Here is a 27,382-nt window from a genome sequence, read left to right on the forward strand (position 1 = left end):
TGTGTGTGTATATATACTCTGATCATTTTGTGTGGATCATCAAGAGTTTAATTGCCTAATCCTATCTAGACACTTGAAGCTCTTGAAATGACCCTTTTTACTTAGACTTTAACTTAGGCATGAGCATCAGAAGACACGTCTCTGGACAGTCTTATTTAAGGAGAGCTCTTTTAATAAACGGTTAAAAGATGGGCAAAAGTTGGGTCCTTAAACTAATTGCACAATACCTTGACCTGGTAATTTTGGCACAAAATTCTTCTGTTGTCCCAGCCGCATTAGGAGATTCAGCTCAGTGCCAGAATTCCATTGGAAGCACTTAACAAAAGATCCACTTGGCTAAAGTGCAGTGAAACACACTACCCTGCTGATTCACTTAACATTTCTGATTTTTCAAAAGTGCTTTGTAAATGTCATGCGTACCTATATTTTTTCTCTAAGTGTCAGATTCTCAGAGAAATCTTCAAGGCACTGTATCAAGTCCTAGAACATGTTTTTTAAAATTAGAATGGTCACACATTCAGACATATGTAGCAAGTCTTCGTGGGCAGGTGGTGATCTGCAGAGCACCTCCAGGAAGTATGTAAGTGTTTCAGTTTTTAAGTAGCAGTTGGAAGTGCCAGGTGTCACATCTCTGCCATAAGGAAACTTGTATCATCAGTATTTAATGACTGACTACTTCACACTTGAGTACAAGGTTTGGAGGGATCCCTGAAAGCAGTATTTGTCCTTTGTGGGATGTAACACATGGGTAATTCAAGGTACATTAAAAAAAAAAAATTGTGAGGGTGTCTAAGTTTCAGCCAAGGACAGGGTTAATTCTTTGCAGTAGTTGTGAGGGGGCAGAGCCTGGAGCTGTGTGGGCAAGTCCAAGACCCAAATGTTACTCAATACCATCTTACCTCATGGCCAGGGTCCCAGGTTGGGGAGAAGGGACTCTTCTCCTCCAAGGAGAAGCATGTCCCTTTCCAGTGGTGGGCTTAGGATTCATCCCTCACTGTTTAGTTATCTCAGGCCTGAGATAACTAAATGATTTTGTATGTAAATCACCCACTCTGGGTACACTTTTGGCATTAGTATTGTTGCTGTTACTGTTCTTTTCTTATCTCACCGCTGTTTCCAGTAAGCTCTTCTTATCTCAATCTGTGATTTTAACCTTTTGTGCCTCCAATTTTCAACTCCATCCCTGGTGTGGGAAGGACAAGGGGAATTGAGGAGAGTGAGCAAGTGGCATCTGGCTTGGGAGAGTCTCAGTGGGGGCACTGAATTGGGGGGAGGACCATTCCTAAACCATGACAGATATACAGACAGTTTTTTAAGTTTAAAGGAAGCAAATGTATCGGAAACAAGACAATTCCCCTTGGTTGTCACTTTCCACTATTGCCCTATCATTGACTGACCTTGGGCTAACTGCATGTGTCAGCACAAGGTTACACTTGGTATTTTGTCTGTTCAATGACAAAGGCAGCTTTTTCTGAACTGCAGATAAGATGCAACCAATTAACAGAAATCCGAATGGAAAATTAACCCTTGTGCTAACCAGCAGTGAAAATTAGGTTGTTTTGGTGCATCTTGCTCAACCCTTAAAAGTTTGAGAGTTACTTGGTCTGTTCATAACTGCAAAATAAAAAAAAACCTAGGGAGAGAGAAAAGGACTAGCAAGAAAATAAAGATCACTTATAAGAATAAATAACATGCAAGTTAAATTTCTAGTGGAATTGGGAAAAGCAATAATTTAGGCAACAATGTCCATTTATATTAAATAAGACAGTAAACTTCTGTATGTGAATGAAAGCACTAAATATACAGGAGACTGTCTATAAGCAACTCCAGTGTAGCAAGAACTCTGTCACCCTCCTGGATCAAGGTTTGTTATCTTTCTTGTATTTGTAGGAAAATGTGAAGAATACTTTCACTGTTAGTTAAATTGCTGCATACATAGTGGTCAGGAGAGGCATTAGAACATTCAGCGCTATTATTTTTGGTAAAACAAGAATTTTCTGCTCCTGTTCTCTCTAATATTTTTGCTTTATTTTAAAACTAATCAAGCCTAGCTATAGCCAAATTGGCTTGCCAAATTGCCAGCAACTGCTTTCTAGGATGTCCAGTTCTGCATTTATTAGAGATCAGAATGAAATAGTTCAATGGTTTTCCCATAGAAAATGGACAGTGTAAGAAATAAACTGTTTTGATACATTATGCCCTTTGTGATGATGGGGACTAACAGGTGTTTGACTAATACAGCAAAATACCCTCACAATCATCTTCGAAGTGGCTATAAATGAGTTCTGGTGAAAACTGACTTAACTAACACTAAGTTTTAACTTTGTCTATTGATACTAATCATAATATGAGTGGAAAATCATATTTGCATACCTGCTAAGATAAGGATAAAGCTAGTAATTCAAATTCATGCTCAAAAAATAAACCTGATTGTGTGAGGCCATTGTGCTTAGTTTTAGTACTGCATTTATGTCACGGTAGTATAACTTGTAGGAATTGTTTTATCACTGTTTCCATTCTCATTCAGAAATAAATTTCAGACTTGAAGCCCATAAAAACTGAATTTATACTGGACAATTTCAGGTACTAAGCTGTTTGATATGAATCTTCCAATAATGAACAATTTAATGGAGAGCAATATAATTTAAGATGACAATGCAGTGACTGGAAAGAGTGATCTTGTCAAAGTCCTCAGTCTATTTCTAAAATGGCTATAAAATGTTACTGTAGTTCCTTGCAAAATAAAGGTTGTAGAACAAGAACTTTTGCCCCATTGTAAGACAAAGCTGGAAGGCCATTCTAAGCTTTCTTTAGAATAGTAATAATAAATCTAATTTCTAAAAACAAAACCAAACCCTTCCTAGTTTCTAATGTCACATATACATATATATGTACATGTCAGGCATATTCTGTAAGAAGTTGGAAGATGTGAACTCTTGAAGAGGTTCATAATTATTGGAGACAAAGCATGTGATGTATGTCAGGTGCATCTAGAATAACTGAGTAAGAAAGGAGTAGCAGTAGTGAATTTCTGTGATTCTGTTCATTGTCATCTTACAGATGGCTGCATGTTATTCACAAGAGGGAGGAGTGATGCTACTGCAGCAGCTGGGGGTCATCTCAGAATGAGCTTGGAAGAAAGTTCCTGGTGGCTGAGTGCAGGAGCAGTGATTGCACAGCAGCGATGCTTTGTGGAAGACACTCTGGGGGGGTGGGGAGCAGGGGGCAGAGCTGGGAAGGGCAGGAGGGGGAAAGTAGTCTGATCCTGTAATCTGGGTGGGTGGGTGGGTGTGGAGGAAGATATTGCACAACATAGGAGAAACATTTTTCTAGGAATAGGAGTAAGAGAGAAAAGCAAATTTTTTTGCATGTGCAAGCAAGCCTTGAATGTCACTAGATTTACTTTTTCCCCTCGGGTCCTTTATCAACAATCCAGTTACTGAGGGCACAGTGCTTTTATTTTGTTCCCTCTGGGATACATTCCTGGTAAAGCTTGTAATTGTAGGGGTTTTTTTTTTTCCTACTTCCTTGAAGGCATTATTGCACTTAAGTATCATTTGTGTTTTGGTGCCAAATCTCCACCTGCAGGATAACTACTGGTTGTGTTGATGAACTTCTGGAGTCTTTCAGGAAGCTTTGCCTTCTTTACCCTCAAGGGAACTAGGTGAGTAAAGGTTTAAAAATATGGTAAATCTGAGCATCAAGAGGCTACTGGGGAGTCTGCTCTCTACCTCAGTGACAATAGATACCGGACTTTGAGGTGAGATGGAAGAGAGAGAGCCAGGGGAAGGCCAGGTGAGCATAGCACCTGTACTACTGTTTTGAGACTTCCTTATAGTGGTCATACTCAAAATGAGGGTTGCTTGGCCTCAGCAGCAGAGGGGAGGTGAGGGCCTTGGATTCACAAGGTGTGTACAGTGGTAGTTCATCAAAGGGAACAATGGGACTGGTGCAGGTTGTTCTGATGCAGAGTAGCACAGAAAAGGCACGTTGCCAAATAGTTGCATAAGGATAGATTTGGTGGTGACATTTTTGGCAGCTGGTTGTCTTATATGACTATGATGAATCAGAAAGTTGACAATAGTTATTCAAAAATAGTGAATGTGGATAATGTTCACAGGAATTAATAACAAGAGATGGCTAACGCTCTGCTATTACTCTTGCTGTTAGGACTATGGGAAGTGTATGAAATTGGTTTTAAATACTGAGTTGCAAGTGCCAATTATAGTAGCAGTTGAATATAATTGTGAAGATATCCCAAAAAAACAGCAACAAAAAAAAAAAAACTATTTCCAAATAGATGTCACCATCAATTATGAAACTGCAAGGTGAATCACTGCCATACAGGTTGTAAGCAACTGATGATCGAGCACTTGTGTTTGGCTCTGTTGAGTCACTGTCCCATTCACACTTGAATGATCACAGGGGTGTCCTAACTTATTTTTTAAATACTGTCTCCTTTAAGTGAAAACAATAATAATGCTCCTCATCTGACAAATGCTTCAGCATTAGCATTGGATTTATCCTTTAATGGTGGGGTGGTGTTTTAGGTTTATAGATCCTACAATACATTATGTAATACACAGAAAGAAGCCAGCAGCACAAATATAGCATTCTTACAAAATTCAATGACCAGTTAATTACTTACAACAATAGACTTGGCTTATACCAAGCATGGAAAATACTGGCTGTCATTTTATTCATCAAGCAATTAGACAAAGCATTTGGTATCATATATCTCTTAATAACAGTGCATCTGGCATGTTTAGCAGGTTATATTACTGTTGGGCCACGAATAAAGGACTCAGTTATATATTGCTTCTTTCAAAAAGGGGTGTTCCACCTTCCCCCTCATAGTCATATTTACACCAGATAACAAGCCATTGGAAAGAAGCTTTATGGCCAAACACTGAGGATTCTTTTCAGTGCTTTCCATGCACCAGTCTTCCTGTTCCCAGTAAGGTCTGACAAAGTCTTTGACAAATTAGAGGACTGGGCAATCACCCAACTGTATGAAGTTTAACAAAGGCAAGTGCTGGATCTGCACCTGGGATGGGCAGCCCTGAATGTACAGACAGACTGGAATGAGATGCTGGAAAGCATCACCACGTAAAGGGACCTGGGCGTCCTGATCGATGGCAAGTTGAACATGAGCCAGCAGTGCCCTGACAACCAGGAGAGCCAACCCTGTCCTGGGGGTATCAGGCACAGCATCACCAGCTGGGCAAGGGAGGGGATTGTCCTGCTCTGCTCTGCACTGGGGCAGCCTCACCTCGAGTGCTGGGGGCAGTTCTGGGCACCACAATGTCAGAAAGACATTAAACTATTAGAGAGTGTCTAAGGAGGGCAACAAAGATGGGGAAGGGCCTTGAGGGGAAGCTGTGTGAGGAGCAGCTGGGGGCACTGGGTCTGTTCAGCCTGGAGGAGACTGAGGGGAGACCTCACTGCAGTTACAGCTTCCTTGTGAGGGGAAGAGGAGGGGCAGGCACTGATCTCTGCTCTGTGGTGACAGTGACAGGATCCAAGGGAATGGCCTGAGTTGTATCAGGGAAAGTTTAGGTTGGATGATAGGAAAAAAATTTTTCACCCAGAGGGTGTTTAGGCATTAGAATGGGCTCCCCAGGAAAGTGGTCACAGCACCAAGCCGGACAGAGTTCAAGGAATGTTTGGACAGTGCCCTTGGGCGCATGATGAGATATTTGAGGCGGACCTATGCAGCACCAGGAGTTGGATTTTGATGGTCCTTGCTGGTCCCTTCCAACTCAAGATATTCTGTGATTCTAAGATGTAAGATTTGTGACACCTTTGTGACATCTCTCAAGCACCTTTAAATAGATTTGTTGGGAGCCACTGCAGCCAGTGCTTGACTACCACAAACTGTAGGTAGTTATCAGGTCAGAACACTGTAGCAATAATTGAGATATACTGTGAATCTCTCTGACAGATGTTAATTTGTTTACCTTCTTGTAATGTTATATTGTTTTCTTTCAACTCTCATCAGTTTGAGACATTGTATTTTCTGTTTTATTTTCCACATCAACTCTTCCTTCAAGGATCTTTAGTGTGGCCCTGAGAAGCTTTTATTATCATTTTAAGCATTTCAGTATTTTCTCATTATTTAGTGGACAGAATAAAGACTCAAATAATTTGGAGGCTGAGCAAAAGTGAACTGAGCTGTCTTAGGGTTTGTCACAAACTATTTGGGATTTATCTCTGCCTCTAGAACTTCTTAGAAAAGGACATTGTTGTGGAATGTATTCCTTGTTTTACAGACTATACCTTACTATAAGATATCTCAGTTTCAGACGTAAAGCACAATGGCAGCTTCAGTTTTGTTTGTTGCAAAAGCTGTGTCTATGCTAGCAAACCAAAAGGTGCCAGGGCACAGAGCTGCAGACTTGAAGCCCAGAGCTGACACTGTTAAATTGTTGACAGCAGAGTCCCTGCACTAGGTCCAGGACAAGCAGCATTTCCCCAGGCCTCCCTTGGCATGGCTCAGGGGGTAGCTCAGGCCCAGCTGACAATGCAGATGCAGCTGTCCTGTTTTGGAGATTGAAAGAGCCCAGTAATATGGATATGGCCACTAGCATGAGCAACTGGCCAGAAACTGAGTGGGCAGTAGTGCTCTTCAGATTACTAGTATGGGTAAAATTCAAAACTGAGGAATTCAGCAGCAAGAACACCTTACCTTCTGTGTACTGGAATTTGAAATTTTGTCATCTGCAAATATGTCATGACCTGTCCTCTTACGGAGTCCTATGCTATTAGAATTATCTATCAGTAAATGAACTCAAAGGCATACACACCACTCTCCTGGGGGAAGAGAAAAATGTAAGTATGCTGGCTGCTGAAAAATTTCAACTGAAAAATCAGGGTTTGGAGTACATGGGAACAACACAATTCAGAGGTACACTTAATGTGGTGAAATCTGGGATGCACCAAGTCTGGCAATTTGTTAAACCCTGCTATGCAAGGTCTGAGGAAAGCACTTTCAGACATATATACAAACAAATTGATACATGGACTAAATAGACATCATTTTATTATAACAACTATATTAAAAATAAATTCCTATGTATTTCTTCAATCTAGTTTCCATAAGATGTGTTTCTTTACATTAGCTGATTGACTTTTAGTGTTATTTGATGCTTTATTTATAAGGGTCTGTCAAGAGGTAATTATTAGTAGTCAAATTTGATGCTAAAAGATCAAGTTCAATTCCTTTTTTATTCAATCTTGGAAGTTAGATTTTGAAAAAAAATTCACATGTGTGGAAACAAGCACTAGGCTTGTGCTCGAGAGCTTATTGCAAGAACACCCATCAGTGATGAGATGAGAATGTGCATGACACTAACTATAAAATAATATTTCCATTATTTTACCAATCAAAATATAGATACATCATTTTACAACAGTGAGTTTCTGAGTGTCTAAAAAACCTCTTAGTTTGCCCAGCACTGCCTGTTCCAGCTAGCTCATGATCCACAAATCTCTGCTTGTCTTGTTTGTACACCCTATTCATGGATCATTTTCTGAGCATGCTTACCAAACTAGGTCCTAACCAAAGAAGGGGTTGTGCAGTTTTAATTTACTCTTGTGTGCAGGAGGATCCTACTTCAGTTCAAATTCTTCCAGGGAAGAGAAATCAGTATTTTTTTTGTACCTCAGAACAGACTGAGCTAGCCACTTGGGAAAATATCCTCAAGAGAGGCTTCCTCTTAATCTCTGTTAAGAAAGCTGCTCCACTCTGCATGAGAAAACTACCGATTAGTCCATCTAGAATGATCACAATCTTTTAATCTTGTGGTAGGGCCTCACCTGGGAAAAGAGAGTCACGTGTGCCAGTCTTCATCTTACATTAGTATTAGGTTAAAAACAAGGAAGCAAACAAAAAATGCAACCAGTGTCACGTATATGCAGGGATCATTTGCTGTCTGATCACACTTCTAGTGAAGCACTGGTACTCCACAACCTGTAAAATCAAGAGCTTGGTTCAATTACTTTAAATCAGCAGTTATCTTACACAATTTGTATCTCAATTAGTACACCATGCCTATGCAGCTCACCAGAGCTGGGCAAACTGAAAATATAAAATTATCCTTTCAAGGCACCAAGTAGATGCTATACAAGAATACAAAATGTTGAGAAATCTGGATCAGCAGACCAGTATTTTCTCAGAAGACTGAACAATAAATGGAGATCGGAATCTCAGTGATGCCTATTTCATGGATGACTGACAAATCACATATGCTACACAAAGTAGGCACTGTCAGCCAAATGGCTCAATGCTAACAGCCCTGAATTTTTACTGTAAGTGCAAATATTGGTACTACTCACTCTACATCATTGCTGTTTTGGGGAAAGTAGATATTTCAATTGCACTGAAATAAAAATACTAGGTTGGTCTAAACTAAAACAACATTAGAAGGAAGCACTTGGGAAAAACTAAGGATGGTCTTTAGGCTGGCAACAGAGCAAGGCTGTGTTGGATCAGACTAACGAGCTTTAAAATTATGTATCTGTTTATCACTGGCTGTTCTTACCTGTAGAAGTATCAGTTCTTCTAAAGACTGCTAAAATCCTTGCCATTGAGACTTCTGAGGCAAAAGCGAAGCCCGAATGGTTGTATTTTGTTATGAGGAAAAACATAGTTCTTAATTTGAAATCTTTCAAGCATTTCAATTCTTGAACTATACCCTAGAGTTGCTTTATCTTCTCTGAAACAGAGAAATTTTGTATGCACTGATTGAATATTACTTCCTCCATGTATTTTATTCCTTTTCCTTGGTCTTTAATCCTATTCCTCAAGTATTTTTCCTTGATCCTAATTTTCTCCTGAACTCTAATTTTTTGAGATAAGATGAAAAACTTAATGCAGTATTACGACAGAAGATGCATTCTTGTTTTGTTTCACTGGCTTCATATTTGAGTTCTAGAAAAAAAAATTACCATATTCTAAATGTTGAATATGTAATAAATAGAACGGTCTTTTAAAAGGATTTACTACTGGCTATCAAATAGAGGGTTTTTTTCTCCCTCTTATATTGATTTGGAGCCCATAAGGAGCATGAATGACTCATATAATTTCTTCAGTAGACTATTTTGAATGTAACATCATGAAATTATACCTACATTGTTCTGCTCATATCTTCCCTGGGTAGATCTCAGTGACATTTCTTACGGCCTCCTCTACTTTTATCTAAATTGCATATTAGCAAGTTTATCAGACTGTATGTCTGATAACAATATCACAGAATCCCTTAAGTTATTACATAGATGTAAATCTTTAACTGTCTTTTGTATTAACTCAGAGCAATTCCAAGTCTATATGAAAGCTAATGATAGCCAGCATCATTTTGAAAAATCAGGCAAATAACCTCTCATCTGTATTTTTAAAAGTTGCATTTTTAACAGGCTACTACAGTAAATGAAAACATCAAATCCATACCCCTAATTGGAAATGACCCTCAAACTTGGTTAAACAGAAATCTAAATTTTCATTTAGAGAAATAGAAAGACAAACAGTAGCTAAAGGCCACTATTAAATTGTGCCTTAACAAACTTTATAATTTACCAGTTTAAATAAAATTTGTTATTTAACACCTCAAGTAAGTCAGACTCAGAAAACTAATATGAAACCATTGAAACAAATGAATGATACACGTTATTTGAAAAATCTTCTGCTCAACAAAAATTGCCTTAGCATATTAGAACACTTTACTACAAAGTGAAGTAACAGCAAACATTTTCAAAATTTTTGTAGAATAATCTAAACAAATAATTGTCAATATACAAAGCAACATAATTCCTATTTTCATTATGGAATAGCTCTCCTCTAAAATATACCCTGTGTATTATTTTTTTTCAATGCTTCCCTTAAAAAAACTTCTACATAATCCTTAGAAGACTAAGAAAACTTTGGAGACATCAAATAGACATGAAAATAGACATGGCAAATATCCAAGAGTCTCTGTGAAGAAAAGCCCAATAGTAAACAATTAAATACAGCATTTTAATAATTTTCTCAATATCCTCTGGATAATTAGGGAATGGATTCAGCATAGAAAGTTGAAATGTCAAACAGATCCAGGAAATTTAATTGAAAGACTTTTACAAAATACAGGAACACAAATAAATTTATTTTAAAACAAAACAAACCCAAACAAAATCCCCAGCATGAACCCAGTAGAATTCCTCTATTCAGTAGGAATAATATAGGCCTTATTCTTAGTTTCTCTTTGTAAGGGAAGGTTTTGTACTCAAAGATATAACAATGAAACTGAAAGAATTTCAAGGCTGGTGCAATTCATATTTATTTAGGTAACAGCATAAAAAACAACAGTTTTTTAGGTTCATTGGATGAACTCCAACAAGGGCTCATTTACTGCTCAAAATATAAATGACATACAGATCTACTTTTAAAAGCCTGATAGTAGATTTGCAGCTAATTATCTGTTTTTACACAGAATTGATAGAGAACATTTTCGAAGGCTAATCTATTTGTGTGCTTTTAAAAAAATGTTAATTTGTCAGTGCTGCTGGTGGTTTGGATAATACAGGTGCCTAATTCTAAGCTCCTCTTGGCCATTGAGGAGAAGCAAACAGGAGTAATAGGAAATATTTTCAAAAATAGTGGAGTGGGAAGACATGCACGTTCTGTGGTAAAGGGCACACTGAAATGGGAAATAAAGTAAAAAATAGAAGCATACAGTTCACTATTTAATATCTGATAAGGGTAGAATACAAAGCAGCTAAGCACTCTATTAGAAACTTCATAGTAGAAAGTTCAGGTAGGTTACTGATGCCGGGTGCAGAAAAGATAAAACGTATTCTTGGCATGAAGCATGACCAAGAGAGTATTTAAATGAATTTTGATGTGAAGCTACTTAGTTAAGCTCCAAGTAATTGTTTGAAACTACAGAAGGAATTTGCTCATAGTAGTATGGTAATTTAGCACGTGTGGCTCTTTCTGCATGAAGTTAACACAAATGATAATAATAAAAAAAGTTCCTGGCCTCACAAGCACTCATCACACACGTCTTGCCCTTGTAAAGTTTATGGTTGGTTTCAAGAGTAAGAATCAACAAGCAACTAGTGGTGATAATTCTCATTTGAGGTGGAAAAAACTCACCAAAAAAACCCTGTTCAAGTAACCAACCAACCATCCAAACCCGAGGAAAACTTAGTTACTGCTTTATGTTGCTCTCAGCCACCCCCTGCCAATATCATGCTTCAAATATTTAGCTACATTGTTCAGCTTGACAATCTACAAACCCTAAATACTTTCCTTTGTCTGTAGAGAAAAGGAGAAGAGCAAATTTCAAAAGAAACAGAAAGGCTTTTCATGTCAAATACTGCCACTACGAGGGTCCAAAAAATGTACTTTCTGGGCACAAGGTATAAAATCATACTGACACAAAAAAACCCTGGCTAAAATATATCAGTAAAAAAACAAACAAAAAACCTAACCCCAAACCCCTCAACCAACTAATCCTAAAAGTGCAGAAAGATACCAGAAAATTCAAGAAGAAACCAAATATACTACATTCTTATCTGTCAAAGGTAACCAGTAATTCAAGAAAATTATAATATATCTGTACTTGGATACTTATAGAGCTTACAGCACTTTTTAAGGGGGAAGATGAGGATGGAAGAAAAAAAAAAAGGCCAGGTTAGGGTAATAAGAGACATCCCATACCAGCAACTCTTGGGATCAGTCCATTGCTTAGAATTGCTGATGTGTAAAATCTACAGCAACAGGAAAAATCGATGAAACTTTTTTTTTTTGTAAAATTAATTTAGTAATTGTGTGCGAATATTACCATTTGAAAGTCACAAAATGAAATAATTCCATTACTATTTTTTTAATGAAAATCTTTCAGAATAATTTCTCCTGAAAACATTGAATCTTGCTGATAAAGCAGGACTGATGTATTTTATTTTAGAATAATGTAAGGTGAAAAGATGGCATGAAAGAAAAGGGATTATTAGAAAGCAAAACAATAAAGATAGTAAAAATTCAGAGATTATATTTTTCTTCACTTGTGTGCATTACAAAAATATCTTAACTGAAAGAATAAAAAAAAACCTTAAAAAATATCTCTGAGAAATGAATGGAATATTTGTTACTGCTACAGGAATTCAATCTAACGTGTATCACCAAGCAATAATAATTAGGCATTTTCTCTTTGTGACTTTCATGTTGTGCCACACATGCACATAAAAATCCCACCAGATCTAATCTGTAAAAAGAAAGTGGAATGTACGTTTGTAAAAGCTATTTATTAAATATTACTTGTAGTACTGCAGTGCTCAAGCTCAAGTCTGGGACTATGATTTCATTTTGCTTGATGATCAAAAAAAAATTAAATAAAAGACACAATCCTTATTTTGTTGTCAAAACACCAAGAAGTTTTTGATTCTGTAGGCTGTATTTTGAACTGCAACAGGAAAAGTTATGAGTTGCCAAAAGAACAAGGAGGGTCAATATATCTAGGAGAGGTTTTCCTGTACTTTCAGACTCCTTAACTGTTAAAATTTTTCTATTACTTGGTTTACAGTTTCAGTGATGTCATACGCCAGTATACTTTCTTTTATGTAAACATCAAGGGAAATTAAAATGTTAATCACATTATTCATGTAGCCCTTTGTTGTGAGAATCACCTATGAAAGATATTACAATACACATTTCACATTGCTAAGAAAAGATTCAAGTCACTTTATTTTTAAAATCTTTATTAGACATTAAATATGATTTAATTTCCTTTTCAATTATTTGAAGCATGGATTTAAAATGAAGCTGAAACAGAGTGGTTATTGTAACAAATCTGGGGAAAGGGAGATACATGTGCATTTAAAAATATATAGTGATCATAGCTATAGATACAGTGATCAAATCTAGTACATACAGTCTTGCTTTTGTTTTAATTAAAAAAAATGCTACAAAATAATTTACCTTAATGATAAAAATTCTAGATTAGGATTTTAATGATTTTTAAGGACATGTAATAATTGCATATAAAAAATGCACAGCATCTAGACATCCACTATATAAATATAGTTTTTGTAATAGTGATGTTTTAGTCTCCCTTCTTTAACCTTTCAGGGTAACATTTCTTCAATAAAGCAGAAGGGTGATTGCAGTGAAGCTTTCTCACCATATCAAGCACAAAGCTCGAGCTCATACAGTGAGCTTGCAGGCCTTGGAAACACGTATAAAAATGCTCAATGCAGGTTACCCTCGTCTGTACAGAAATGTTGTTCAAATTTAATTTTGTTGAAAGTTAGATAGTCGAGAATTTCAGGGGGCTTTATGTACAGGAAAAAAATAGTTCTTTGTCTAGTTTCTGTACAATTTCAAATATACTTTTGTCTTTGCTTCACAAGTTGCATCAGTTAAAAACTGAAGCTAAAGAAATGTTTAAAAATTACAGCTTGCCCTGTTTACATTGATCCCTGCTAAATTCATTCTTATTGTCCACAAACACATTCGTTCTTGCAAGGCCCAAGCTCGACGAGATAAAGCACAGACGTGTTGCAAAACATAAAGACAACGAATCATGCTCCTTTAAATCCCTCATCAGATATGGATTTTTTAAAAAAAGCTAATTATCAGCGAACACTGGTTTTGTTTTTATTTTCTTTTAACTGTAAGCAGTAAAGAAACAGTTACAGCACAAACCGGAAGGTTTTATTCAGTATCCTCAAAGTAGCAAACATTAAATAAAGAAATTATTTAACTGCTAACCGGGCTCCGTACAATGTTGCAGCCTTTCAGGAACCTTCGGTAGGTTATCGATCCGCTAGTGATTTACCTCCAGTTCAGCCATAGGGTGCAGGCATCACCATCCCTCGCTGGTGCTCGCGTTGACAACATTGCTCCTCTTGCCTACCGCTCCTGGAAGGCAGAAATTCGTCAGTCCCGCATGTCTGATCTGCTTGGCGGCAAGAGCAATGAATAGAATAGTTATCAGCTGTCGGGGTTTGTTTGCTTGTTTTGGTTTTTGTTTCGTTGTTTTGGTTTTGTTTTTTTTTTTTTAAGGGAAATTCTCAAAGCGAGCGCCCTGCGAGCCCTTCAACCCCCAGGCGGAGCCGCCTGGGCAGCCCCGCCGAACAAGGGAGAAAGGGAGAAAGGCGAGTTTCTGGCTGCTGGGGGCTTGCTGGGATTTCCCCTCGCCGCAGACCCACGGCAGGAACCCGGGCGCGATGTTGCAAGAATAAGAACCAACAACGCGTGACACTGTGGCACTTACGCGCAGATGCCAAAGCCCCTGGCAGCGCCCCGAGGTCCCTGGCTGGCTCCGAGGGAGCGGGCTGGGCACAGGGGGAGCCGTGAGCCGGGGGTGTGGAAATGCCGGGCCTCCCCAGCGGGGCCGCGCTCCCCGGGGGCATTTTGGCTTCGCTCGCTTCCCATTCTTGCGGCGCTGGAACTCGGGAACTTCCAGCGCCGACGCCGCCGCGAGTCGCCGCGGCCCCACCGCTGCCGCCGCAGCCCCTCCTCCCCGTGCGTCGTATCCCTCCGCGCGCCGGCACCGCGCAGAGAAAGCGCCTTTCAGCCGCCCGCCCGCCGCCTTCCCGCCCACCCCGCCGACATCTTCTGCCACAGCCCGCCCGCCTCCCCGCTAATAAACGCGTAGCGCTCGCCCCTCTCTCCCCTCCAGCGCCGGACAGCGCTGGGGGCCCCCGCGGCAGCGGGGTGGTAGCCGGGGTCAGGAGAGTCCGGCTCCCCCCTCCCTGCCCTGCCTGGCCGCCCCCGCCAGGCAGCGCCAGGGACTCGGGGGGGCGCGGGGGGAAGGGGCGGCGCGCGGGGCCGTGGGGGCTGAGGAGGGGGCGCGGAGGAGGAGGGGACTCTTTCTCCTGGCGGAGGGATCGCGCTCGCTCGCGCTGGCTGGCTGGCGACGGCGGCGGCGTTGGCGGCGGGCGGCTGCGAGTTGTTGTTTCCTCCTCCTCCTGCTGCTGCTGCTGCTGCCCGTGGGTTGAATGGTGGAGCCGAGACTCTCCCCGGTGAACGAGCAGTGACAGCGACCGGGCGGGCGCATTTCGCTGGGACCCGACGCTGCCGCGGGAGCGCGGCCCGGGCAACCCCCCTTCTCCCCCTTTCCCCCCCTCCCCTCCCCGGTTTTCGCCTCGCCATGTCCGGGGACGGCGGCAGCCGGCACACGGCGGAGCTGCGAGCGGGTGAGTGGTGGCCGGGGGATCCGGAGAGGGGCGGCGGGCAGGGGGAAGAAAGGGAAGCCCGCGGGAAAGAGGCGAGCTCCAGCCCTGACGGCCTGTCCTCTCTCCGCAGAGCTCTACTTCCTCATCGCTCGCTTTTTGGAGGACGGACCATGCCAGCAAGCGGCTCAGGTAGGGGATGGAGGGATGGATGGATGGCTGGATGGATGGATGGATGGATAGCGCCGCCGGGCCTGGTGGGGAGGGGGCGGCCGGGCAGGGCGGCTGATCGGGCGGCGCGCTGGCCGCTTCGTCGTCCTTCTCCCTTTTTCTCTCTTTTTGAAACCTTTTCTCACGCCTCGCTTTTGTTGTTGCTGCAGGTCCTGATCCGAGAAGTGGCGGAGAAAGAGGTAAGAGCGGCGCCGTGCACCCGGCACTCGCCCCGCCTGCGGCCTCCCTCCCCCTTCCCTCGCTCTCCCGCTTCCCCCGCCCCATCCCGGGCGCTGCCGGGGGGCTCCTCGGGGGCGGGGGGAGCCGCTCACGGGGCGCCCTCTCTTCCCTCCCTCAGCTGCTGCCCAAGCGCACGGACTGGACGGGCAAGGAGCATCCCCGGAGCTACGAGAACCTGGTAAGAGGAGCAGGCGCTGGTAACAGGAGAGAGCGCTGCGGCGGGCAAAGTTGTTTTTCCCCCTCCCTCACTCTCCCTGAACAGCCCGGTGAAAAAATTGAATTTCCCGCAAAAAAAAAAAAAAAAAAAAAAAAAAGGCACCAACTTAGGAAAAAAAAAAGCAACAAAACTTTGGATTTTTTTTTTTAATTTTAGTTTATTTCTGACAGCCTCTGTCCCTCCCTGTACCCCCTGTCAGTGTCCCGGGGCGGGCTCGGGCCGGGGTCCGGCCGGTGCCCGCCCGAGCGGGGTCAATAACAACGCGCGCGCCGGGCCCGGCCGCTCTCACTCCGCGACGTCACGGACGCGGTGCGGGCGGGCGCCGCAGCCGCGCGCGCGGCGCGGCGCCGGGCGGGGCGGGGCCAGCGGCGGCGGCGGGTGCCGGGGCGCGCGCGGCCGTGCGGGGGCGCTGTGCGCCGCGCGCGCACACAATGGCCGCGGCCCGGCCGCGCTCCGCACCCGCACCGCGCCGCGCCGAGCGTCTGCCCCGGGCGGGCCCGCCCGCCTGCCAGGTGCGCTGCGTCCCTGGCAGAGTTTTATACACCGTGTGTGGTGCGTGGGAGTAACCGGGATTGCCAGGGTCACATCAGAAATTTGATGGGTGGATTTTTGGTTGGTTCTTTTTTAAAACTTCCTAGTGTGTGCTTTTCATCACGGGTTAGATCAGTGATAAAGTCAAGTGTTCCTCTCAGCGATGTACCTCTGGCTAGCAGAGAGGGGCCTGGATTTTTTTCCCCTAACATGTTGTTAACTGCAGCACTTGGCAAAACAGCAAATGAGGTGTCTGAATTGTGTGTGTTAGCAACTTGTTGCTAGTATTGTGTTCATTGCAGGTACACTACTTTATAATTTAGTCTCTGAATTTCTGAAAACGATTTAAGAGAAAGGCTGAGTCCTGTTTGTGATGCTCATCAAAGAGAGATTTCCTTTGCTGGTTGCTTGTAGTACTTCTGAACTCCAGTACTTCTGAAACATAGATATGTTGAGAACTTTTGAACTTACACGAAAGGAGACAGAACCATCTCCATTTGTAATGCCTCTGATACTCCATTTGTAATGCCTCTGATAAAGACTGTTGCCATATACATTTTTTTAATTCTATAACGAATGTTGTCGTATGAAGCATAGGTATTTATTGTAGTTACAACAGATTTACTTGCAGCATTGCTTTTTTTCTGTAGCAAGAGTTGCATTGGCATAGGCATTTTCATGTGTATGGTGTGGAAGAGTTGACAGCAATTAGCTTGTGGAAAACATAAGAATACATACAAGTATTTTTTAACTTAAAATCAAATATGAAGAAACTCAACTGGGCATTTCAAAGTGCATGATATATTATGATATTCTTAGTTACTTATTTATTTGTAAGGCTGTTTTACCCATTTCAAGGAGTTGCTTGGTAAAGCTTATCAATAACCTTTCTCTTTTGTCCTATAAATTATAAAGACTTGGAGGCACAGTCTTAGTGTAGCATGGATTTGAGTTTCTTCTATATAGTTAGAGTATAAAAGGATGTGAAAAAAAAAGGAAAGTGAGGAAAAAAAAGACACTTTAAAGCTTGAAGTAAGAAGAGTTGGTGAGAAATAAGTTCATTCAGACCCTTTCCAAGAAGCTTCTTTTCATTGTGGAATGCAGGTAAATACCAATTTAGTAAGCATAGGTAATGACATAAGATGTACTTCCTTAAAACTTGGACTTGATGCTGGATGCTTATATTCAGAGAGGTGATGCTGACTAGCTCCTTTCTCTTTTCCTTGTCTTCTCTTCAAAACAAAGTTTCCTTAGACTTCCTAATAAACATTTCTAAGTGCTTTCCCACCTTTTCCCTACCTAGATTTTGGAGGAGGCATGTGTCTGTAATTGGTTACTTTGTTATTGATGTTTCCCTCCATCTGTATTTGTTCTTGCTTCAGCTGTCAAAGCTGTGTGAACTTTGTATTACTTGACATTTTAGGCATGTGAAAGCTGGCACGGAAGTGTATTTGCACATGACAGTTGTATTTTGTACAAAAGAAGAGTTTTTCACTGTGTCCTCTTTAAACAAAAACTTATTTGTCTCAAACCAAAGGATTCTTAGCTTTTGAGATAGAGAATGATTGAGCTAACGTTTGTTTTTTTTTTTTTTTAAATTTTCCAGCATTAAGATGCGAACTCTTCCTTCTCAAGATGGCACGTTTTGCCATGTTTTGATACCCTTTCTCAGACATGAATGCCCTAAGCTTTCACTAAACTTTGTAGAGAGGTCTGAAGGGATAAAAGGCTAAAAAAATAAAATTATCAGTAAATGTAGTGTTAGATGTTTGACTTTTACTCTGGGAAGGAATGAGGGCTCTGTTTACTGGGATAAAATTTAATCCCAAGCTTCTCTTTCGTTGTGTACAAAATCATGCTTTTTATTATACCCATATTTTTGAAAAATAATTCCTTTAATATATATGAATATATTTTCAAGAGATGGTATTTCTGGTTTTGTCCTCATTTGAAAGCATTTATTTAAGAATTTTTATTCGAGTTAACTTTTTGTTATTAGACTGGAATTCACAGCCCTAGATGTTTTATTTCTGTTACTTAATTTGTGCAAATAATGTTAAATCTGGTGCAATTTTTGTCTTGCAAGTTACTTTAATTTTTCTGTTTGGTCAGTGAAAATAAATGTTTCATTTTATTAAATAAGCTAATACCATTCTGTGCATGCTTATAATGCCTAATACAGGCAAATATGTGAGTTTAGAAATGCTATTATATTATGTTCTTAAATGATTTTTCTTGAATTCCAGTATTCCTATATTATATTTTTCTAGAGTCAGTATGTGTGGTGAAATAAATAACATGAATATTGCTTTGATAGTGTAGGCTCTTATTTCAGAGTGCTGATCTCATTCTAATATTGCCAGTATTAAGATTTCTATTTGTGCTATAGCCAAAGACCCTGTGACAATGGAGTCCCAGTAGGCCACTTTCAATATAGATCTACCAAGGATGGTGGGACTCTTCAGTAACAGATCTCAGGATGTTTTGTGTTCTTCCTTCTGTTGTGAAGACTTGCAAATTGTAGGATAGCTTATTTTCTCTCTTTTGAAATATTGAGGTTTTCTTGCTATGGGAAACAGAAACTGAGAAATTTTAAGTGTTAACAGCAGAGCAAGGCAGCCCTGTGGATTGTTTAGATGTTTTGGATAAGATGTTTAAGTGTTGTGTTACATTTTTAAGCTTTTCAACACCTTTGTTAGGGCCTTTATTACATGAGCAAGCTTTGGCGCATCATTTGACTCCAGGGTAATTGTTTTTTTCATGTTGCAGTTTCCCTATGGGTGTAGCTGCACTAATTGTATGCTGTGGATGAAAGCTGTGCATTTCTGCTGCATCTTTTGTGTAGGCACGAGTGCTTATCCGAATGTGTGGTTAGTTGGATGAGGCAGCTGACCTGTCTCAAAAATGAACAGTAATTTTAAGATGGCTCAGCTCTTTTTGTGTGCTACACCATGGGTCTTACCGCCACCACGAGGGAGATGATAGGAGTGAGTGTGGAGGGGTTGGAGAAGGTGTTGCAGTTGCTTCTTCTGGGACCAAAGTAGACTTCATCTGAATGAAACCAACTGTTGACATTCACTTTGACAATTTGGAGCTAACATAGGGAATGTTGTGGGTTTTTCTTTGTTGTTTTTTTTTTTTTTTTTTTTTTGGTGTATGTGTGTGTTTTGTGGTGGTTTTTTGTTTTATTTTGTTTTTAAGGTCTTATCCAGAATATAAATGTAATTGTCATTTTCTCTGTTGAATTAGAATTTTATTCATGGTGGTGATGGTGGCGGTTGAGGAGGGAGAAAGCTGGGACTTCACACTAAATAGAATGGCCCAATATGTTTAATAGGCAGTATGTCTTGGTCTCAGGAACTGCTGATGATTGTTTTGCTGACATTTGTGCCTTTCTCTTCTCCAGCCCACAATTCTTAATGTGATTTCAAGTAAAAATTACAAAACACTTTTTTCAGGCCATTTCACTGTTTTGTTTTTTTTTTTTTTTTTGTGGTGCAAACCTCCGCGAAGTTACAAAGAGTATCTGTGGGACTGGGACACTAAGTACATTGATACTGTGTTTCTTTGTTCATGTAATAGTTAAGTCTTCTAGCAGAATTGTGGTTACTATTTAGAAATTGTTTCTTAATAAGTAACCAGGTAATAAGTGGTTTATTTCTCTAGGAAAGAAAGCTTGTTCTGTAAAGATATTCCAAGAAATAGGGAACAAAATTGAGTTGAATCAGAGAGCTGCATTATCACCTAGATTTTATTAACAGTATTTTGGGGATAATCTATACAATATTTTGGAAGGTGAACTTGGCACTGTGGTAAGAAAACTGAAGTATTCTGATTGTTATCCTTAGCCAGATTTTTGGTCTCATTAACTGTGCTTCTGTTGGACATATATCAACTTGAATATATCCTCTGAGTTCTAAAAGACAAATGTGTCTGCTCTACAGACTATTCCCATAGTTGAGAACTTGGGTGATGTTAAAACCTCTCTGTTCAGACCAGTATATTTTGATATGGGGAAACACTTGTTTGTTTTAAGTAGCACCACACATTTGTTTGTTCCACAGATAATCAGGAGAAAAGGCCAAGCCAGCTGTGTTTTGTGCTAGTTCTTTCAAACTGGGACTAAGAAACACTGTTGAGAGATGGGATGAAGAGGAATATCAAGTTTCTAAAGTGTAACTTTTGTTTAAAAAACCCCAAACCCAACAAAACCCACAAAACATTATGAGAGAGTTTAAGAAAGGCAAATAGCTACAGGTAATTTAACAGGCACAGCTGAACATCTTAGTCCATAAGGCAAAAAATGCTGCCTCTGTTCACACCTTCTCATGTGCTAAGGTTGTGGCACACTGTTTATACTAAGGCTTGAGTTTATCTGCTCTGGCCTCCCACCTATTAAAAGCATTAAATAGTTGAAAAAATAATGTGTTCTTGGAATGGCTGGTTTCATACAGATGTATTTAATTAGAGAAAGAGTAATCTCACAGCAAAATAATAGTCATTCTGATTGGAAATAGTGGTTAAATATTTGTATAGTTTTAGCTCAAGCAGAATTGGAAGTATCCAAGAAATAAATAGTTTTGGGGAAAATTATTCTCCCTCCCTGTTGTTGGTTGTCCCTGCCCTGTCTCCCCCCTAAAAAAAAAAGAAAAAAGGGAATAAGAATTCTTCAGAGAAAACTACTTCCATTTTGTTGCAATTCCTAATTTTAAAGTGATAAGGCAGTAGCTGGTGGTACATGGTACTCTATTAGATTGATGATCTGATAGAGTACAACAATTACTGTAATTCAATTTGGGGCTTGTTTTGGGTAATATGTTACATAGCAGGGTAGTTAAAGTGGGATAGCTGCTGGTGTTAGTAAGATTGAGCTCTCACATCTTGGAATATAGGTAGCTGACTGACGTAGTTTTTGTTGTTAAATGTCCTTGTGTGGAAATGTGTCTTTCTGAAACATATTTACAGCCAATCTGGTAGTTGAACATGTTGACTGCTAGCAGGGTGAGGGGGGAAACTAACAATTTTTGAGAGAACGTTTCAGTGTGCAGAGTATTTGGAGCACTAGAATAAGGTCATATTTTACTTGATGTCTAAAACACTGGTGGTGAATAACTGCATTATGTATTGCAAATTTAACTAAAGGCTCTAGGTCAAATCACGATTCTTTTGTTTTATTCATTGTGATTCTGATGCTGAATTATGCTGCAGAGTCATGCAGAATGAAAATATAAGCACTTAGGTCTATTTCAAAGGTGATAAAGATTTGTATGTTAGTCCAGATAGGTGTGTAGCTGCATTTTGTGCATTCCCGTGCTGCTTGTTTGGAATGGGTGAAGTTGGGATAGTTGGTAAAGGGAGAGGTTTGAGGGCAATGTTGCTTCTGATTTTCTAGAAAATAATATTTATGCTTAAGATCTGAAAATTTTGTACTTGCCAACAGAGTTTAATTTATGTTACAGTAATGATTAAGAAGCGTTAACTTATGTGAAAAGACTGTGAGAACAAAAAGAGGGTTTATTATTTTACCTTAAAAGCACATCATCTACGCATTTCTTTTGGGAGCACAGACAGAATGTGACACTGAAAAAAGCCTAATAGGGCAAGGAAGAAAAACAACTAGAATTTCAGCGGAGACTGGCAGAGAAAAAATCCTGCACTTTTTATGCTGTTTGACATCACAGTTTTGGCATATAAATTTAAAATTCCTGTTTGTAGAGTCCAGTTTTCACTTTCATTTAGAGCTGTATGAATTTTAAATACTTGTACATCTGTTATTTTTTTCCTTTTGCTTTCCTTTCTCTCTTGGAATCATAGATTGATATCCAACCAAATTTTATTCTGTTCTTTCATTCTATTCATTTCAAATTTCATTCCGAATTGTGTTGAGCTTTTCTGTTTCTGACAAAGCTTCTAAAGTTACCATTAAAACAAAAAATTATTGTTTTGTTTCAATAATCTGACTTGAAAGTACTCAGGTTGTGGGTTTTTTGCATTGCAGGTATATTTTTGTTGATTCTAGGTTCTTTTTGCAGTTTGTCACTGCAAGAGTTGTTTCCTGGTAGGCTGCACCGTGGAGCAATCTGAATAATTTTAGTTTAATGTATTAAATAAACTTATCTTGTCCTGTCTTGATTTGTTGCTACGAGGTTGTGGTTATCTTTTCTGCAATTCTCATTTTTCCTTTTTCAAAAGAGAGAAATTGGGTGAATTTCTGTTACACAGTTTTTTAATTAGTGACTTCCACCATAATACTCACACATACAAATTAGCACTGGAACAGACTTCCCAGAGAGATGGTTAAAGCCCCAAGCCTATTGCTGGCTGAGACATTTGGGCAGTGCCCCTAACACTGTACTTTAACTTTGGGTCAGCCCTGAAGTGGTCAGGCAGCTGGAGTAGATAAAGAATTTTATTTTTTTTAATGAAGAAATTATGTCACCTGGAGAAAATTAATAGCCTGTTTTAAATAAGTTATTCAAGTTCCACATTTTATTTGTTTGTAGAAGAAGAAAAGGAAAAATAAATCAGTCCAAATAAAGACTTTATTAAATAAGTTTTCTTATCTGATTTTACAGAGAAACGAAGCCTATCTTTTTATTTAAGTTTCTTGTGTCTACTTTAGCTTTATGAAGGAAAACAAGGGCCGAATGTTGACTGTTCATGGTTCATGAAGTAGCTCTATAAAATTCCTGCAACTGACAAGTATTTAAATGGGCAGTGCCACTTCTGTTTTGGCAAAGTGTACAGCTCCCAAGTATTGTTGAATCAGTTTGTTAATGAGCTGCTGCAAATGCTGCTTAGTACTGAACTATGATTACTTAGACAAATGCTGTGAAGAAGCATCACACAACTACTGCATAATGTGTCATAAATAGCTCTTTTCACATAAATGGACTTAAACTAGAAGAGACTTCAGCGTGGGTGTAAGGTATATATTGAGATCTTTAATACAGATGATCAAGAACAAAACAGATAGCTCTTATCAAAACATTTGCTTTAAAAGCTGCAAGAGGAATTGAGCCTACCTAGTTTCTGCTAAAATAAAAAGTGAGTGCATGGCTGATGACAAATCATGAGAAATATGACTCAAGATGTCAGCTTGCTGTAGTTTTGGAATGTGTCAAAGATTACTTACTTCATTTACTTTAGATTTTGTGCATTTCTTAGGATGTGTAAAACTGTAGGATCTTGAGCAGGATAAAATGACAACTGTATTGTGTATTTAGTTGTGTTATTCATGGTTAAACCAGAAAACTCCATAGTTTTTAATCTTTGAGAGATGAATTCAGATTCTGCAGATGTAAATTCTGGTTTCAGATGGAATTAAGAAAAGAGCAGTGTTTGTTAAATTTTTGTGCTCCTTTTGATAGGAGAGAGGAGAACAAAAGCTAAGGAAATGGATCAGGGCTGTTGATGGCAAAAGTGTATACAGCTTCATAACTTCTTATGGCTATTTAGATATTTTAGAGCTCTCATGCATATATTTTGACTGTGATTACTTCTTTAAGCAGAAAAAAGCATATTGATTTGCTATTCTGATTAATTTTTCTTATCATAATAATTCTGAATTATTTTTTGCCACTCTTCTGTGTGAATGTCTGATGACATTGAATTTAGCAATTTTAAATTAACTGATCTTTACGAAGAGCTGCAATTTTATTTAAGTAAAATAAAATATTTTTTTTAATAAAACTTTTTTTTTTTTGCTTGTGTCATTTTTGCAAGTTATTGAACTTTTAGGCAGCCAAATTCAGACAGTTTGCAAGGCTTTCTAAAAATTTAATATAATCCATAGAAGGAAAACCTCTTTTTCCAGGAAGCAGCTAAACATTTGCCTACTGATGGGAGGTAGTAAATAAATTCTTATTTTGCCTTGCTTGCTGTGCAGATTTTGCTTTACTTATTCAACTGTTTTTATTTCAATCCACAAGTTTTTTCTCTTTTACCCATCTGATTTTCTCCACCATTCCACTGCAATGAGAATGAGCAAGTGGCTGCAGAAGGCTGAACTGCTGGCCAGTGTAGACCAAGACAGGACAGAGAAAACTTTCCCTCCTTCACTAGGAGATTGTGGTGGTGGTAGGAATTACTGGTGTTAGCAAGGTTTTTCCAGAACCTCAGTTTCAGACATCAGCACTCTTTATGTTAACAAACTGCTGGAGTACATTAAATGATTGTGGTTGTCAGCAAGATAGGAGAACATTTGATGAAGAATGAGGTATATTCTGTTAGTTGAGTGTAATATAGAAGCATCATTCTGCCTAAGTGCAGTCAAGATCTCCTCTAGTTAAAGAATAACAAAACATCACAAGCTTTCTCTTCAGTATTTTGCTGTTTTCCCCCCTCTTCTGTGAAGTAAAACTGTGAAGATGTATTTCAGGCTGGATGAGGGACAAAACTACTACATGCCAAATTCTATACAAGAATCTGAGAAATTGAGTCTATTCTCCCCCTTTATTTATAATTTTAATTTGTTTCTGTTATAGTCTGAATTGACAATAGCTTTTGCGTTTTAAAAATGCTATTTCTTAGGCAAAAGCCATATGTTAGTAGGATTTTTACTGTTGTCACATACATTTCAAAAGCATTTTCCCCCCCTTATTATTTAAGACAGTTCTCTGATCTAGATTTATGTTAGTTCAAAAGAATAAACTGTTTTTATCTGGCAGTCATTAAAGGTGGTTTATTATCAAGTGGTGAGAAATTATGTTGCTGATAATAGGTGCTTGTTTTTGTACTGTGTAATTATGACCTGTTGCAAAAACTTGTCATGTTTATAGATGCAAGAGGGACGACATTTACCAATTTAAAAGTTGAGTTACTTAAGCCAACGTTTTTGTTTCAAAGCTTTAGATGTAAAATAAATCAAGCCAGTTGTGAAGGTTCAAGGTGTTTTAACTTAGGTAAATTGAGACAGAATGTTTTTTAATTTTCTTTTACAAAGCTATGTTATTTATTTAGTATTTGTAATTATTGAAAGAAGTAAATGTTCCTGTCTTTACAATCTTTGCCTCATCTTTATCTTACAGTAACTTAAATTGACCAGACCACTACTTAAATGCAACATTGAATATATACTTTTATTTTTTTTTTACTGTGGTTATAAGGGAGCTTATTAGTATGACCAATTGTGGCTTGAAGTCAGAAAGTAGTAAATACCAACAGTTCTCTGTACAAAATGGCATGTACTGAATTGAAGAATTAATTAGGACCAGCTGGAATGAATTATTGTACTTAAAGGTCATTATTCCTTTTTATCCTTTAATATCCTATAATTTTGTTACAAATTTGTGTAACAATCTGGGGGGGAAAGATTAAACCAGTAAGGCATCAAAAGTTTTGCATTCTTTCTCAAATGTTCTGTTTGCTCTTTGATGTAATAGGTGAAATACTACAGACACTTGGCACCTGATCACTTGCTTCAAATATGCCATCGACTTGGACCACTTCTAGAGCAAGAAATTCCACAAAGCGTCCCTGGAGTGCAGACATTATTGGGGGCTGGCAGACAGTCTTTGCTTCGTACAAACAAAAGTATGAAAATTGCATGAGCATTTGAGACTTCTTGATATTTCATACCTTTCCTGTGGTTTTGCATGAAAAAGCTCACTTGCCTTCATTTTTTGGTGTGATTTTTAACAAACAGGTTGCAAACATGTTGTATGGAAAGGATCTGCTCTTGCTGCACTACATTGTGGAAGGCCTCCAGAGTCCCCTGTAAATTATGGCAGTCCACCTAGTATAGGTGAGTCAATTTTATTCTGGCACTGCCATTTTAATACCTAACTCTCAGGGTGAATGATTATTATGATGGTGAGAGATAAATAGTAGTTCTGTTTATATTTACCCTTGTTAGTGTCATATACCTTACTTCTAGTGTTTTTATTAAGATGCTGTGTTTCTATATTTATTGTAAAATTTCTTCTGAAGCTAATTTTGTTTTTGAAGTATGAAATTGAATGAAATGTATTTAAACTATAACTACATACAAACAAAACTCTTTCTTAAAGATATAATAAGGCTGCCAGTAGATAAATAATTAGTATCATAGGGCAGCAAGGCCTACACCTATTGGTAGGAAAGTAAGTCTGGTAATGGTTACCTTTGGAAAGAATTGAGTCTTGTAGAAGTTATTCTTTTTGCAGTCTGGTCCATTCACTAATTCTGTAGCTGTCCTTTAGCTTTCTCTGCTGTGCTATATCATGAAGGATGCATGTGCTGTATGTACTGTTGAAAAATTGAAAGCTGGAGGTCAGAGGTATTCTAGTTTTTATTTTTAAGCTCTCACATGGTCACTGAAATGTTTGTTAGCTTTCATGTTTTAAGAACAAAGATACACACTTGTTTAGTTGCTAGAAGGATCAAGATGTGATATTTTAGAAGATTCTTTAAGGAGCACCCTTTCTCTTTTTTTCATGTATAGAAAAATGAGCAGAATCACTGGCATCTTTTCATCTTTCTCTATTGATGTCCACTGAAGGGGAAATGATTAAGACCAAATTGTCTGTGTGGATTACACCAGAAAAGGACTGGTGTAGGTCTTTTTAATAAAATGGTAGTTGCAGATAGATGTGCAGTGTTGGATGAGAGTGGGCAGAGAATATCCTGTTGATTGGCTCTGGATCAGGTGCAGCTGCTGCTGCAAAGACAAAGATTTCTGTCTTGGCAAAAAAAAAAAAAAAAAGAGAAGATTTGCAGATGTATTGGGAAACTAATATATAACAAAGTATGTGAAAAAATATATTTACATACGCTATATATAGTATCACGGTATAAATATGTAGGCACACACTATTAGGGACAGAGACTTTTTTAATGTGGTAACTTGCCATGGCAATTCTTCAGTCTCTAAATTCCTTTTGGAGGCTTTTGGTAGCATCTAAGTTTTTAATGAATTTAAATAGATACAGATAACATGTATAATCAAGAGAGGTTAATTTGGGCTATTTGTATTTTTTCTTCAGTTGAAGAAACTCAAAATCAAATATCAAAATATACACCATTACACTTAATCTAGAGAACTATATTTCT

The 27,382-nt window shown here is 39.0% G+C and overlaps 1 protein-coding gene and 1 long non-coding RNA gene across 2 annotated transcripts in view; one reads left to right on the top strand and one right to left on the bottom strand.

Moving 5' to 3' along the window:
- Positions 1-12,718: 12,718 nt before the first annotated feature.
- Positions 12,719-14,498, bottom strand: LOC136554104 (uncharacterized). Its single transcript, XR_010783282.1, has 2 exons — positions 14,253-14,498; positions 12,719-13,897 (listed from the first exon to the last, which is right to left on the bottom strand). It is a non-coding gene; the product is annotated as an uncharacterized lncRNA (long non-coding RNA).
- Positions 14,499-15,097: 599 nt separating this feature from the next.
- PHIP (pleckstrin homology domain interacting protein) overlaps positions 15,098-27,382 on the top strand; it is a 108,588-nt gene continuing 96,303 nt past the window's right edge. Inside the window, exons 1-6 of the mRNA XM_066547397.1 lie at positions 15,098-15,177; positions 15,287-15,345; positions 15,534-15,563; positions 15,722-15,781; positions 25,735-25,885; positions 25,998-26,096. Of these exons, the coding sequence (XP_066403494.1) occupies positions 15,132-15,177; positions 15,287-15,345; positions 15,534-15,563; positions 15,722-15,781; positions 25,735-25,885; positions 25,998-26,096 (445 nt within the window). The 5' untranslated portion in view covers positions 15,098-15,131. The remainder of the gene's footprint in view (positions 15,178-15,286; positions 15,346-15,533; positions 15,564-15,721; positions 15,782-25,734; positions 25,886-25,997; positions 26,097-27,382) is intronic.

Source organism: Molothrus aeneus, chromosome 3 (assembly GCF_037042795.1).
Source record: "Molothrus aeneus isolate 106 chromosome 3, BPBGC_Maene_1.0, whole genome shotgun sequence".
NCBI classification, from domain to species: domain Eukaryota; kingdom Metazoa; phylum Chordata; class Aves; order Passeriformes; family Icteridae; genus Molothrus; species Molothrus aeneus.